Source organism: Andrographis paniculata, unplaced genomic scaffold (genome assembly GCF_009805555.1).
Source record: "Andrographis paniculata isolate CXL003 unplaced genomic scaffold, ASM980555v1 Contig12END, whole genome shotgun sequence".
Classification (NCBI taxonomy): Eukaryota; Viridiplantae; Streptophyta; class Magnoliopsida; order Lamiales; family Acanthaceae; genus Andrographis; species Andrographis paniculata.
In genome coordinates, this window is record NW_026137402.1 from 5600676 (window position 1) to 5616863 (window position 16188).

General features: G+C 36.9%; 3 protein-coding genes across 5 annotated transcripts; 1 reads left to right on the forward strand and 2 right to left on the reverse strand.

Annotated features, from left to right (window-relative positions):
• The first annotated feature begins 877 nt into the window (after positions 1-877).
• Positions 878-9008, forward strand: LOC127254072 (uncharacterized). Of its 2 annotated transcripts, none has more exons than XM_051278958.1 (20): positions 878-1181; positions 1355-1425; positions 2177-2287; positions 2510-2566; positions 2648-2718; positions 3586-3685; positions 4631-4701; positions 4868-4968; positions 5061-5164; positions 5288-5341; positions 5501-5556; positions 5635-5673; positions 5778-5922; positions 6369-6550; positions 6636-6703; positions 6795-6867; positions 6934-6995; positions 7083-8007; positions 8077-8367; positions 8452-9008. In XM_051278958.1, the coding sequence occupies exons 2-20, from the start codon at positions 1369-1371 to the stop codon at positions 8732-8734; spliced, it is 2850 nt and encodes a 949-aa protein (XP_051134915.1). In that variant the 5' UTR covers positions 878-1181; positions 1355-1368; the 3' UTR covers positions 8735-9008. The 2 variants fall into 2 exon arrangements, with proteins under 2 accessions (XP_051134915.1, XP_051134909.1); XM_051278952.1 differs by having other exon boundaries at positions 879-1181; positions 1366-1425.
• A 657-nt stretch (positions 9009-9665) lies between these two features.
• Positions 9666-11289, reverse strand: LOC127254727 (uncharacterized). Of its 2 annotated transcripts, none has more exons than XM_051279979.1 (4): positions 11164-11289; positions 10780-10861; positions 10166-10270; positions 9666-10077 (listed from the first exon to the last, which is right to left on the reverse strand). In XM_051279979.1, the coding sequence occupies exons 2-4, from the start codon at positions 10822-10824 to the stop codon at positions 9979-9981; spliced, it is 249 nt and encodes an 82-aa protein (XP_051135936.1). In that variant the 5' UTR covers positions 10825-10861; positions 11164-11289; the 3' UTR covers positions 9666-9978. The 2 variants fall into 2 exon arrangements, with proteins under 2 accessions (XP_051135936.1, XP_051135943.1); XM_051279986.1 differs by lacking the exon at positions 11164-11289 and adding an exon at positions 11086-11133.
• A 1045-nt stretch (positions 11290-12334) lies between these two features.
• On the reverse strand, positions 12335-15635 carry LOC127256411 (protein FAR1-RELATED SEQUENCE 11). The gene is made up of 4 exons (XM_051282420.1): positions 15459-15635; positions 13893-14922; positions 13220-13663; positions 12335-13150 (listed from the first exon to the last, which is right to left on the reverse strand). The coding sequence occupies exons 1-4, from the start codon at positions 15521-15523 to the stop codon at positions 12527-12529; spliced, it is 2163 nt and encodes a 720-aa protein (XP_051138377.1). The 5' UTR covers positions 15524-15635; the 3' UTR covers positions 12335-12526.
• Positions 15636-16188: the final 553 nt, after the last annotated feature.

Consider the following 16188-nt stretch of genomic DNA (forward strand, 5'->3'; position numbering starts at 1 on the left):
TTCAATTAATACTTTTATTTTTTTTATTTTTTATATTAAAAATTTAATTATATATTTTGTTTATATTAGATAAAACAATTAATTCAATTTAAAATATAATTATTCAAAATCTCACATTTAACCTTCAAACTTACTATCGAATAAAAGCACCCTAAAATTCTTCTAAATTTGAAGTAGTTTATTAATAAAGTTATTAATTTCTTACTAATTATACTATACTTAAAATTCTTAAATTAAATAAGACAATTTAATTAGAACATAAAGTATATTTTAGTATTAAATACTCCTAATATGATACTCCCTTCATTCTGCATACATGTCCATATTATCGTTTCTATCTAACGTACCACGTAATTTTACTTTTTTTCGAAAATAATTATACACCTCAATTTCATTTTAAATTTTTTAATTTATTTTTTTTTAATTTTAATTAAATTAATTAATTATCTTAATTTTAATTTATAATTATTTATATTATATAATAATTATTTTTACTAATATATTTTTAATTATCTACTAATTACATTTCTCGTAAAATATTGTAGTTATAGTTTAGCAGAGGGACGGAGAGAGAGTAACATTAATTAACATCAACAAACAATATCTAATAATTTATTTAAATATAGTATAAAAAAAATATAATAGAAACCATTACGTAAGCCTGCCAACGCTCACGCTAGCGTCGTGGCTCGTCTCTATTGGTCAGTCGCATCAAATTAATTAATTATTTATTATTTATAACATCCAATAATAATGTGTCGGGTCCCTGACAAGGAAAGCTAAGAGTGGAGGGACTATAATGTAAATATCCCCATCCTGACAATTGCATTTCCGCTCTCCACGACCACGAAACGAGAGATTTACCTTAACAACTGAACAACAGTACATATATTAATAGCAGAGCGCTCCCAAAGGCCAAATTCCAATTTCCAATCAATCATCCAACCAGGCAAGGCAACGCGAATCGCTCTGGCAATTGGCACCAATCACTCTGCGTGGCGCCCGCCATTGATATTCCGATTCTCATTTCCAGTCAGGCGGAATCCATCTTCTCCTTTCTCCGAGCTGCGTGCTTGCGCCGTTTCATTCACTGTTTGCTTGCGTTGCGTCGACATTCCGTCGCCGTCTGATCGTTGCGGCAATTCGTGTCGTAGGCTGCTATCATTTATTGCGATCTCGAGGTATGGATTTGGAGTGTGTTCTTTTGGAAGTTTTTGTTGTAGTTGCTCTGCTTTTTTTTGGTTCAACGTGGAAGTTGTTGAGGCCTTCCGTTTATTGCTCGAGATTTCGTTTTTATTTGAAATTTCCGAAAGTCTACGCCGTGTTGGTCAACGCCGGAACTTTTTATTTGAAGTTTACTCGCAGGGCATGTCGCTGAATGGGTATGATGGCGAAGACGACGACTTGGGTTTGCATAGAGATAAGGTAAGTCCAAAGGTGCAGCGACAGTGTTTTTTTACACTTCTAAACCACTTTGGAACCCGTGTTGAATTTCATCAGTTACCAATATTCAATTTTTCTGTTTAAATAGGCGCAAATGTGGTTCAATATTTACATAGTTCAACCGGTATGTGGTTCAACACGTAGAATTTTTTATTTTTTTATATAGTTAAACAGTAACTACATTATTTGATCAGTGTTATATTAAGAAAAACCAATCATTTAACGATTGAGAGATTGCTATCAACGCCAAGCCTACATTGTTCAATATTTTTAAAATGAAAAACTCAATTAATTAACGGTTGATTAAGCAACATGCTTATGTTTATAGTTTTATATTGTCAAGCGGATTTTTTTATGGGGTCAACGGAACAATTTTGGGATCAGTTTAGCACATGATCCCCTCTCCTTGTAAACACTACTGTTGGTTAGGTAATGGAATCCCACGATTGTTTTCTAGAATATTTGTTTTTTAGTGTGCATGCGTGTAGAGGATAGAATGTTATTATGTCGCATATTATACCATAGAAACTTGGTGTTAAGTAATCTCAACATGTAGTGATCTCAATAAGAGAAATCTAGAAGGATTATTGATGTCACTGCGTAATCTTTATCAGCCTGCAGTAGCTTGTCATGCTGGTTGATTTAAACAGTCCGTGTATTTTTTGCCTATCCATTCCTACCCACTTCATTGTTTTCTGTTCTTTTTATAATCCATGTATTTTGAACCTTCCAGGCTAAAGTTGATCCTGGGATTGCTCCATCTTTGGCTTGGAAACGAAAACTGACTACCGAGGAGAATGGCCTTTCTGAGTTCGGTCTAACATTGAGAGAAAAGATCACTTTGGTATTCTTTTGAACTTGTTTCTTAGTTGCACTTTTCCAACCAATTTAGTTGTTAGCCATGAAAATCAGCTTTTCTTATTTTTGGTTTTGATGTGGCTTTGGATGTATGGTGGTTCCCAGATAATATACCTACAGTTAACATCTTAGTGACTGAGATCATATTGTTCAAATACATATTTCATTTAAACCTCTTTTTTTCCTTCTATGGTCTTTTATGTGGTAGGCACCTATAGGTTATAGGATCTGGCGGCAACTTCGAGCACAGAAAAACAGGCAGAATGTAAGTTTTCTTCACTATTGAACTGGAATTCCACAGTTTGATACCGATTGTAAAGAGTGTGTTTTGTTTCTGTTTTGGCAGAAGCTATTTCTGGATCCTTTCACAAAGCGCTACACATCATCGTGCCATGGAGTTCCTCTTGGGGGTATCGGGTATGTCTGATGGCCCTTTCTGCTTTTGCAATTCAAGTAGTAGATTGGTTATTATTCAGCAGTCTGATATGCATATTCAGGAATAGGTTTTGTAGTTTATACTTTAATAACCCATCCTATCTTGAAGCCCTTCAGATTTGAAAAAATAGCTCTTTTGTGTTTTATAAAGCAGGAAGGCTTCATAGTTCATGGATAATTGGTATTGTTCAAGATCTTTTCCTTGTTTTTATGACCTTTTCCAGAAAATAGGGAAACAAGCAATTTCATTCCATGAGTCAAGTTGTTGCAAGGCAGGTTTACTTGTTATTGATGTGAGGATCATGGTCCTTCATCTTTGTTTTCAGAGGATCTTCTATATTATGCTGTGTTATCCTATTTTGGAAATTTTAAGTGAGGGGAAGTATAGATAAAATTTAGTTTTGTTGAGATATATTTTAGATAGATATATTGATTAATATTATTTTTAAATTTGGCGATTATTATTAAGGCATATCTACTATGTTAGATTAATATTATTGGAATTTATCATTATTAATAAACAACTCATAAATTCTCTCATTATGTAACAAGTTTAAATGGTACTACAAGTTTAACTACGGGTGTGTTTGTTTGGGGGTTTGGATTTTGAGTTGGGATTTGAATAGTAAAAGTTTTGAATTAAAATAGTTGTATGATGTGATATAAATAAGTGTTGATGTGATGTTTTGAATGAAAAATTGATATTTAGTATGATATAAAAAATGAAAAATAGGTGTTTGATTTGATGTTTTTTGGGGGAAAAATGGAATGAATAGTGGAAATTAAATCCAATCCCCCAAACAAACACACCCTACATCGATCCAATTATTTATAAGCATGAAAACTCAGGTGTGGAAGCATTGGCAGAAGCTGCAGAGGTGAATTTATGCGTTGGCATCTATTTTCTAGGATTTGTGAGGAGAAACCAGTTTTAGCAAATCAATTTTCAGTAAGTCTGGCAGTTTGAGTTGCTTATACTTCATATTGATATCATATCAAACTCATGTTACATGATGAATCATTTCCTCCTATACTATATATATGTGACATCTCATCTTTCTCTATTCTTTCATTGGGGTGATGCATCTTCTATTTGAATGTTGTTTGTGGGTTCAATAGTTGCTGTGTACTTTGCACTATAGAAAATGGAACATAAAAAATAGCTGCTTGTCCATCTTGAAATTTTACTGGGTTGTGTAGGTTGCACTTGGTTGTATATTGATGGTGGGAAGTAGTGTAAGGTTTTGGTACCAATAATAAGGAATGTCATTTATGTTTTCAGTTTAGTATGAAATTTTATGCTCACTTTATTACTGACATAATGTCTATATTAGGTTATTCAGTGAGTTGATGATATAGTACTATAGAAGTTTAGTAAATTTCTGTGGAGTATGATGGTGTAGAAAATGAGGATATATTTTTGTGTAGCTAATTAATTATACCACTGTAGTTTGGTGAATATTACCCTACTAAGATATTGTGAGTAAATACAAAATCTTAATAGCTCTTTTTAACTAATTGCTCATAAAAGACTGGGGATCAATGGTCTGTCTGAACAGGTTCTCACTCTAGTCACAATCTGTAGTTAAACAGAAAAATATAAGGGAAAACATGTCAGCATAAAAGAATGAATATGCATTGTTTCTGCCAAATTTCCTCAGCTCAAGATCTTTTCTTGCTCCATGCAAAATGGTATCTTGTACAATCTGCTGCTAGTCTATAAGTGTACCTTTTATTTATAATTATCTATGATAGTCTATGTTAGGTATCAAGAATTATAAGGACCTACGTCGTAAATACTCTAGTTTTGGCCTGTAAAAGGTAGTATTTTAATTGCAGTACACCGGCCTGCTCTTGTCTGTCGACAATGACACAGCGTGCTCTATCCTTTCAGGTATTTATTTCTCGAAAAAACGGCGAAAAGTATTCTAGTGTACTGTGCCCAAGGAACCCTGATATTTTAAAGTAAGCCATTGTATATAAATATATATCCCTTTTGTACCAATTTATATTCTATTCTGTATGTAATATTAAATGAAGAAAGTAAGAATCTTGATTCTATTCTATTCTCTATTGGTGACCTGTTTTTCTTAGAAGTTGTTCATTGCCTCTAAATGATATGAATATACAGTGGGGATTCAGCTAGTGGGATAGGATCTTGGGATTGGGACCTGGATGGACACAAATCCACGTACCATGCATTGTATCCAAGGGCTTGGACTGTATATGATGGTAAACTTCTGACCATCTTAGGATTTCTTGGTTTTATTCCTGAGTTCACAGATCTAGTTTCTCATTGGATCAACTTTTCTTATTCAATGAAGGTGAACCTGATCCAGCTCTAAAAATTGTGTGTCGGCAAGTTTCACCCTTCATCCCACACAATTATAAGGAGAGTAGCTTCCCTGTGTCAGTCTTCACTTATACGGTAACTAGACTTTGTCAACTCTTTATGTTTTCTTGCCCCCTTCATTTCCCATACCACCCAACATGAGAGTAAATAAAATGGGTGCTGAATCCTTCATGTTAAGATATTTGTAATGATTTTCAGTTGTCTAATTTGGGGAAGACAGAAGCAGATGTCACCTTGCTGTTTACATGGGCAGTAAGTTCTCTTTCCTCAGATTCCCTACAACAGCCCCCATTCATTTTGATTAATTAACCATGTACTGACAATGTTGTGCTGTATTACATCTGTATCTGCTACTAATGTGCACGGATATGCAAAAGATATTTCTCATAGTTCATTGTTTAATACTGTTAGAATTCTGTTGGTGGGGATTCTGGACTCTCTGGCCATCATTTCAATTCAAAATTTCGGTAAACTACTTCTGAAGTCTTGTTAGTTTCTTTCATCCCATGATCATATCTTGTGTCTAAAATGGCCTTGTTTTGCAGGACGGAGGATAACGTAAAAGGTGTTCTCCTGCATCATATGTAAGTGGCTGCACTTGTCACTGATTATGATTCTCTGAAATATATTTCCTACATTTTACATGTAATTCCTTTTGGTTTTCTGTATTCCTTCTAAACTGATATAGGACTGAGAAGGAACTTCCCTCAGTTACTTTTGCAATTGCAGCAGCTGAGACTGATGAAGTTCATATATCTCAGTGCCCATGTTTTGTGATATCTGGAAACTCCCAGGGCATCACAGCCACAGAAATGTGGAACGAAATTAAGGAGGTAGGCACACATTGCTTTTCGAACTTTTATCACTGTAGAACCAAGTGTGAAAATGATTAAATGTTTTATTATGTCATCGTGTATGTTTTGATTTTCTTTCTGAGCTCCTCTGGCAAGTTAGACAAGTTTGTGACATATTGCATTCCCTAAAAAACAAACAAACAATTTGGTGTTTTCCTAGCAGAGAAGATATGGTTGGTATAGAAGTGGTCAAAAGTATCATATTATAAATCATTCAAATACTACAAAATAGCCTCCATTTGGAATTTTATTGCGCTATTTAAATGCCAGATATAGAAGCTCTTGGAAGTCCAACGATCTCTATGTAATATTTGCTTATGTTTTAACTTTTAAGCATGACATTAGGCTTTTCCTTGGCCGATTTGTTTGTTCTTGTTTTTATCTATCATCATTCTTGACAGTCTAAGTGGTTCCCTTTTAAGTAGCATGGATCATTTGACCACCTAAGTGCCGAAGAGATGTCAATGCCTTCTGAACCTGGTTCACTTATTGGGGCAGCCATTGCTGCTACTCTAACCGTACCTTCAGAATCCGTTAGAACTGTAAGCTTCTCGCTGGCATGGGCTTGCCCCGAAGTAAGCTTTCAGGGGGGACGGACATACCACAGGTCAGTAACCGATTGCCTACACCCTTCGTATTGATAACCAACATAATTGGTGCTCTTCCCAACTGATTGAATCATTTTCGATCAGGCGTTATACCCACTTCTATGGCACTCAGAGCACGGTGGCTTCAAATATTGCACGTGATGCAATTTTTGGTAAGATCTCAAAAGCTTCTTCATTACTAAAGTGCAATATAATGCATTTCTAATCTTGTTTTCTTTTTTTGACTTTCATTTCCAAACTAAGATCATCAGCGTTGGGAGTCTGAAATTGAAGCATGGCAAAGGCCTATTCTTGAAGACAAGAGGCTTCCCGAGTGGTAAGTTCTTTTTACTACAATCCTGTTCTGGCTTAGACCGTTTATATCTTTGGTGATTTGCTGCAGGTACCCTCCCACCCTCTTCAACGAGCTTTACTATCTAAATGCAGGGGGATCAATTTGGACGGGTAATTAAAAAATGTTACCTGAATTTTGAGGGTGATTGAGTTAACATGATATATTGAGATTGATTTGGATCATTCTAAACTTTCCAGATGGTTCTCCACCAATACATAATATGATTACTATCGGAAAGAAAAGGTTTTCTCTCGACCGATCTAATTCAGTTATTAGAAACGACGAAGTGCCCGAGCAAAACGACACTGCAGTGAACATCCTTGATAGGATGACTTCGCTACTTCATGAGATTCATACTCCCGTGTCGATGACTTCTGCTCTGGGAACAAACTTGCTTCAGAAAGGAGAGCAAAACGTAGGTCGGTTCCTCTACCTTGAAGGGACTGAATACCATATGTGCAATACGTACGATGTCCATTTCTATGCATCATTTGCATTAGCTATGTTGTTCCCCGAACTCGAACTAAGTATACAGAGGGATTTCGCTGCTGCGGTGATGATGCATGATCCTAGCAAAATGGCACTTTTACACGACGGAACATGGGTCCAGCGAAAGGTTCTTGGCGCTGTTCCTCACGATATCGGGATGTATGATCCGTGGTTTGAAGTGAACTTCTACAATCTATTCGATACGGATAGGTGGAAGGACTTGAATCCAAAATTTGTGCTTCAAGTTTACAGAGATGTCGTCGTCACAGGCAATGAAGCATTCGCTCAAGCTGTATGGCCAGCAGTGTATGTCGCCATGGCTTACATGGAGCAGTTCGACAAGGATGGAGATGGAATGATCGAAAACGAAGGGTTTCCAGACCAGACGTATGATACGTGGTCCGTGTCTGGTATCAGTGCATACTGCGGCGGCCTATGGCTGGCTGCCCTTCAGGCGACCTCGGCTCTTGCTCGTGTGGTCGGAGACAAGGGCTCCGAGGACTACTTTTGGTATCGGTTTCTTAAGGCGAAGAAAGTGTACGAGAAGCTGTGGAACGGTTCGTATTTTAACTATGACAACAGCGGCAGCAGCACGAGCTCTTCGATTCAAGCTGACCAATTAGCCGGACAATGGTATGAACTTCTGTCTATTCACTTCACAAACGTCTGGATGGAGTAGTAACAGGTGAAAGTTTTTTGCAGGTATGCCCGGGCTTCGGGTCTTCTTCCCATTGTCGACGAAGAGAAGGCGCGAAAAGCACTGGAGACAGTTTACGATTTCAACGTGTTGAAGGTGAAAAACGGGAGGATGGGAGCAGTAAACGGGATGCTTCCGAACGGAGAGCTCGACACATGCAGCATGCAGTCGAGGGAAGTCTGGAGCGGAGTTACATACGCAGTCGCCGCAAACATGATTCAGGAGGGGATGATGGATGCGGCCTTCAGAACAGCAGAAGGCGTTCATCAAGTGGTTTGGTCCGAAGAAGGTCATGGGTGCGTACCTAATGATCGATACTTTTCGTACTTTGTATACAGTTGTTCGGAGATATTCTGTAATGCGCAATGTGTGTGGTTCAGATACGCTTTCCAGACGCCGGAAGGTTGGGATGTTGAGGGGCGCTACCGAGCTCTGGCTTACATGCGGCCATTGGCGATCTGGGCGATGCAGTGGGCGCTGACGACGCAGAAAAGCATTGTTCCGAAGCAGGAGGAGAAGGGGGAGATGAAGGGGGACTCAGTGGCGCGGCAACATGCCGGTTACATGAGGGTGGCGCGGCTGCTGAAGCTGTCGGACGAGGCGGATTCGAGGAGCCTGTTCCAGCTTGTGTTTGATTTCACCTGTAAAAGGATGCTGGGATGAAGTGAGAGTTGCTCGTGTAACTCAACAGACACACAACACAAACAAACAAACAAACAGGTACGTATAGTATGTCTTGATTTTTATTGGGGAGGATATGCAGAAATGAGCCCCAAAACTTGCTGTGTGATAATTGGAAGGATATAGTAATTATTGTTGTGTAGCTTGCTTGCTTGTTTGATTGTGTGACTACTATTCTTTTGTTACGTTTTATATCTCTACTCTACAGAACAAATAAATAAATAAATCGAGCTTGAATCAAAACATGCATGTACTAGATGGATTGTTTTTATTTGTTGACATTCAAATTTATTGTTATATAGTGACAATGGCATATGAAATATAATCCCACAGCATATGATATCATTGTAAGGGGAATTCAAAGCCCATATAAAATGTTCCAACAAATAAAATGAAAACCCCAACACATTAAAATTTACTTATCACAATTCTTCTTCATGAGGTGGTCGAAAGAGACTAATAAAGGCACCAAATTTGTATGTGGATTAAAACGAAGGAAAGAGAAAGGCCAGTCAGTCCGAGAAGCTAAGAACAAGATGTCCGGTAGATTATCATCCAGTCTGTTAGATTACCAGAGAAAGTTCTACAGAGTAACTATGAAAGAACAGACCAGGCAGCATTACAAGGGGAAAAAAACAAAGCCTAAAAACTTCAAAATATGCAAAGGAGGTCGAATTGAAAGGACAATGACATTACAAACCCGTGTGCCAATCAAACGCAGTCAGTGTCAACGTTAGATTGCAAAACTATCAACAAGTTGATTGAGATCAGAATCAGAATAAACTCTGCAGTTGCATCTCTACTAACTACTGCATTGAAGAAAAGTCGAACAAATTACAACAACTTCAGACCACTGTCTTTGTTGTACTCAACAATCGGAAATAAGGGCATGAATTTCATATAACATAGGGTATATGCTCATACAAAATAAATCTGTTACCAATATAATAATCATCTCAACATCTATCCTTGTAGCCACAATAATGTCAGAGAAGGGAAAACTTTCAGCCATATGCTGTAAAATATGGTAGGAAACAAATAAAAAGAAAAAGAAAAAATTAAGCTGAGACGAATAGATTACCCTTCACTGGCTATTGAATGTGTTGTGTAAGCTCCTATACAGTGTCACAATTCACCCGAGTCTTCCGAGCATCTGACATGGAGGAACTTTAATTCATGTGGCGTTTCTAATAAGTGCATCATTTTCTTTACATCAATATTGTGCACTATTTTTCTCCGGTCTGGGCGTCTTCTAATCTTTGTTGCCTCAATCGCTCCTTCAATATCTTGCTCTCTTCAAAATTCGCCTTTCGCTTCACAGCTTTCTGACAGCAGAATGTATCATAATGAACTTAAAACGCTTTAACTGCTAAACAATAAATATTATGCACCACAAAAATAATAAAAACTTACTTCTTGGCGGAAACACTTATCGAGCTTAATTTTTAAATCCGTGCATTGGCCAAAAAACTTCCCAATAGGATGGTCTATATGACATTTCTGAAATTCTTCAATAATCTGCATTAGTATACAGTAACATGAGACTTTCTGCTACCTAGCAACTGAAAAGGAAAACAACAAGCTGATAATAGAAGTATTTCCATATACAACTAGTTGACAGCATCAAGGATATGGCTTCACATTCAAGATCACTAAAAACAAAACAAATTAAGATTTCAGCCATAAGTTAATGAGATCAATACATAGATTACATCATTGTGCCAATGAAACAAAAGAAGGGGATTATCCTACTCCGGAAACCATCAATCAAAAGCTATTCGAGGCGTAACAAGTCCTCCCCATGTTTGATTAATTGCAAAGTTTTAACTCATATCACTGTATCAGAAGGTTAACAATGCTGTATAACTTATAAAACAAGGTAGTTTATAGTCTTCAGAATATCCAATCAGTTGGTATAATACCCAAACTATTCTCAAAACTTGATGCACCAAGAGAGAATTGTGTTATCAGATAAAGAAATTAATTTTGGATAGGTAATAATAAATCTAAGCAACATTATTACTTACTTCAGCGCACATTGGGTGCCTGTGGAGTGTAAGAGGAGGATGCATTCTGCTCGTTGCTAATTACTAACAGAACGCAGAAGACCTACAAAAATTGCACAATTTTTTAATCAAACAAAAGGGAACAGCCAATCGCGATACGATGTCAAGAACCAAATCAATTCAATGATAATTTTGTGTATATATCGGTGTAACTCGGCCACTATTAAACGATTCACACTGAAATTTTCTGAACCTAGAAAAAAAAGAAAAGCTATGTCTTCCGAATCATCTCTGATATCGAATAAAAATGACAAAACAGTAACACACCAAAATTGGTGCAAATGCTTTACAGATATTCCCACGGTTGCTTCGCTTTTTAGCATATAAGAGGAAAAATGAACTTACAATTCTCTGCGCTGTAGGAGGAGACAAAGATGGCTGACGAACTAGTGGACGACGAACTGGTTTGCTACGAAACCAACTGAAGATGACGACGATGAATATTTTAGGGCTGGATTGGATTGATTGTGAATTATTGGGCTTGGACCGTTTTGTAATTAACGAAAGTTAGCGTAGATCGAATTTCTTTTTACAAAAATTTATTTCAATGAAATCTCGAAAATTATTTAAAAAATATTTAAAATTTGAGAATTTTTTTTTTCTAACATTAGTTTAAATATTTTGAAATAAAGTAAAATATGCAAAAATAAATAAATTATTATTTAATTAATAAATATTGTCTAAAATAATTATTTAACTTTAACGGATAATATTGCAATACAATTTATATATACACTTTTTCATTAAATACTATTCCCTCCGTCCAGAACTATAGTTGTTTGGCATAAAAAGTAAGGTTAGTTTTACAGTAATACGATGATTTATGAAAATAAAACTATTGTTTTGAAACAAACAGATAAAGAAGACTATTGGGAGAGAGAGAATACAATATTCATAACTTTTACGTGAGAATTAATATAAAATTATAAAATTATGAAAACAATATACAGTGTGTGTGGTTTTTTTTATTTATTTATTTAGATTTCAATTTAAATAATATTTTAATAAAAAATAATACGAAAATTTAAATAATATTAAAAAATTAAAAATAAATTAAAGAGAAGACAGCAACCAACCAAAACTGAGATTGTATTTGGTCTTCAAAATTACCCAAAGGCCAAAACTATTACTCTATGAAAATATATTACCCTCCCTATTTCATTGGGCTTTTATTTAACTTTTAAATATCCAGTCCACCCTTGCCCCACCCATTCCTCCCTATTCCATTTCCATTGGATTTTTATTTAACTTTTAAATATATATATATATGTATAATATATAATTTTTTTTTGAAATTAATAAAAAACAAATAATAGAAATATAAATATATAAAAAAGTGTGAATTTTTTTAACTAGTAATTATATTAATTTTTATTTTTAAAAATTACAAAAGTAAATATTTACAATATATAGTTATTGATATAGTTTTAGTTTGTTATTTTGTAATAAAATAAAAATAAAATTATTATTTTATAAATTAAAAATATTTTATTTATTTTAAAAATAAAATGTCTCCCCTCAAATTTGATCCTACTTCCGCCACAGGTATGTATCTTTATATATAACATGACGATCCAGCCTCCAAAACATATATAGACAACACAGGCGTGTATATATATATATATATGTATGTATAAAACTTGACTGTACTCTACAAGTTTACCTTGTGCTAGGAGGCTAGGCCTAAGGGGGGCCGGGGGGGCTCAACTCAACTCAACCCTCTCTGTGTCGAAGGCAGCTCTCTCAGGCCGATGCTCGCGACGGGCTGTTCGCGGATCCGAGACAGAAGTATCGATATCTGCTCGCTCGCCAAATCCAGCCGCTCCTTCGACTTGGCAGATTCCGTCACCAGCGTCGACACCATGCTCTGCAGCATCTGAATCCTTTCCGTGTGATCGCTGCGCATCGTCGCCTGTAGGTGTCTGCTGGGGGGAACGTTGATCCTGCGCCATCGCAGGGGCAGATACCTTTCGGGAATTTGGAAGCAGTTTCCGGTGGAGAGGACGCGCAGGGCGTGGCGGCAGAGGATTCCCGAGAACTCGAACAGGTGGCAGCTGCAGCTGAGGATGCCTTCGCGCGGCGCCCAGTAGACTTTCCGGCCGCCGTCGATCTTGGTGTGATGTCTGATGAGATAGCTGTTGTCTATTTGATACGACGCGTAGTGGGCGGCCAGGACGAGCTGTTCTTGGAGCTTCGAGAAAGCGAACGGCGTCAGGACGGAGGCGGCGTGGGATTCCATGGGAGCACCTGTTTTTAGGCTGATGTTTTGGATGTTTTGCTGCATCGTCTGTTGCTCGCCAGTCTGATCCTTGAAATCCACTGTCACGGCGACCTGATCGGAAAAAAATTGTTACGAACAGGAAGGGCGAAACGACGAGGAATTAAACTCGGGGAAGTTTACCTGTTCCAGGAAATGTGCGAGACGGGTTTGGGCGCTGAGAAACCGTTGGATGAATGCATTGATTGATTTAGAATGGCCAGGAGTCGTCATCCCTGCGAAGAAATTGCTTCTCAAGTAGGGTAGTGCCCAAAGGGTTCGTAGGGCGTACAAGCTAGCTAAGTGTCGATTTGCATGGAGGCCAAAAGAATTCACCATATCCCTCCAGCTCAATTCGAAATCCTCGATGCTTTCCATGTTGTACAGTCGATAGAACTCGGCCTTCCATTCGTTGTAGCGTTCCCCCAACACAGCATTGAACCACGACGGAAATTTCGCCACAATTAGCCATATGCAGAGGGTGTGTTTGGTGGTTGGCATCTCGATTCCCACGGCTTCTTTGAGGCACATGTTTTGGTCGGTCAATAATGTTTGAGGAGCCTTCCCATTCATGAACCCTAAGAAAACCTTAGGATTCGAAACGTTTTAAATTAGCAAGATACATGTAACTAAAGTGTAAACAATATCAAGACAAGTCATGCCGAACTTTTGTAAAATGATCAACGGATTAGTGGAGTGCTCGATTTCTAACTAGGACTGTAAAGATAAGATTGGAATTCTTAGACAACAGCAAAATATGAAATAAATGAGTTGCAAGAAGTGTATCGAAAAAAATGATGTATAACACTATTTTTACCTTCAAAGCCCAGCAGAATGACTTCAAGTTTTCTTCGCGAAGAAGAGCACATCCAAAGAAGCAGGGCATCCCATAGTTATTAACTCCGACCCATATTCCAAGAGGCATGTCGAAAGCAGTCAATCTGTGTGTCGTATCAAAGACAACTGCATCACCAAAAATCTCGTAAGCCTGGATGGATGAGGCGTATGACCATGCTATGTTTTCCAATCTACCAGTCGAATCAAGAGAAAACTCGAATTTAAAACTGGGATCTTTGTCCTTGATATTTCTGCACATTCTGAGTAAATCTATGCTCTCGTCCTCAGGGTCAGCTTTTCTGAAGGATTGGAGCAAATTCCGAACATCTTTCTCAGTGAATGGCAGATATCCAGGTTCCACACACTTCTCAAGCTCCAGTAGCCTCATCATCTGTTGCACCGAAATCCCAGTCTTGGCAAACATGAGGATCCGGTTCTTGTCAGATTCTGATATAGTTCGGTAGGCAGGAAGGAATCTCACTTGATCTTGCTCCAGAAGCTCATGATTGTGGTGATTTGCAAAGCCAGTGACTCGCCATTCAAGCACGCCCAATTCATTGTTCTTGCTTATTCGCATGTACGCTTGGCATCCACAACGTGAAGATTTTCTGTTCCTTTGTGGTTTGTTTTCATTCGATGATTTCATGGGAGTGTTTCCTGCTCGGTGGCAGACAAAGTACCTCCTTGTAAGACCTTTCCCAACGCCATCTTTACCCTCAGTTCGATGGCGCCTGATTGAGAACCCGCAACGTTTTGCAAATTCACTGTAGTATTCATAAGCAGCATCGTGAGTTGGAAACCTTTGCCCGATATATGGAATCGAATCATTTACAGTCTCTAAGGAGAGTCTTGTCTCATCTGGCGATTCCTCTGTGCTGCTTGTACCATCAAAGGAGACAGATCTACGATCCGAAGGATCATCATAAACCAACATCAGGTGCCCAGCCTCTTCGGACATCATATCAAAGCCTTCGAAAGGTTGCTTTAAAATTTTGCTACAGTCCGTCCATCTCTAAAGAGAAATTGTTATGCAACACAGAATCAGCTATAAGAAAACTAAAATTATTGATACCTTTATATCAAATTGAAATGCTACACATAAACAACATACAAAAACACATTTAACTCAATCAGTATCTATCTCATAGCAAAAAGCCATGACATTGCCTTCAGAAAATCCACAATGAACTCAAAACTTGAGTTCCAGTATCAGGAAGCAGAAATAACAAACAGCTAAAAACACAAAAAAACAGAATAAAATAAAAACATTATTTTAGGAATGCAGTAAAGGAAACAGCGTTTATATGATGAGAATTCACGCAGAGAAATGCAATTCCCAGCCTATTTAAATCCAACTCACACACGACTAGCAACGAACTACATATGCTGAGAAAACGAAAGGTATTATTCAGCAAAATGTCCCAATTAGAACGGATTTCAGTCAATCCAATAAAAAAATTGCCTACAATTAACAACATTTGATAGAAACAATAACAAAGAAAAAACGAACAATAGAGGAAAAGATAGAATAAAATAATTGAGGCACCTCGTTTCGAATAACAGCGGCGTCAATCGAATCCTCGGGAGAAAGATTACATTGAAATAACACATGCAAATATGAGAATCCGAGAGAATAGGAGAATTAAAATTTGAGCCTCTGCACAGAATTGATCCGTCGGTAAGAAGAACGAGGGAAGTTGGACTTGGCAGCGAAACGGAACCCTAAATTGCGCAGGCCTGTAATTACCCTAATTTATACGGGTGGCGCACGCTGCTATCTTGCGCTTCTTGAACGGACACTAATTACGTTTTCTTTTTTCTCCTTTTATTATATATTATTTTCAAAATAAAATAGTGGATAAATATTATATATAATTGCTATATTTAATTAAAAATAACATAATTATAATATTAAAAATGGCAAAACCTAAAAATGAAACAAAACATTTTAGGCTTGTTCATTTTAATATATATATATATATATATTTAAATATTGCAATGATATTTCTTTATAATTTTTAATAATTAACCATAAAATTACAAAATTGTTCAATATTAAGGCTATTTGTCCATAAGTGATTTGGTAATTTATAAAAATAAATAATGTATTTTTATTGTTATGTACAAATTATTTGATCGAGAACAACATAAATTATAACTAAACACAATCTAAATGTATGAAAAATAGGTGTTTGATGTATAATGTAACTACAAAAACTCGCGCATTGTTATAGAATAATTCTGTCACAACTCAGCAATTTTTTTCTCATAATTTT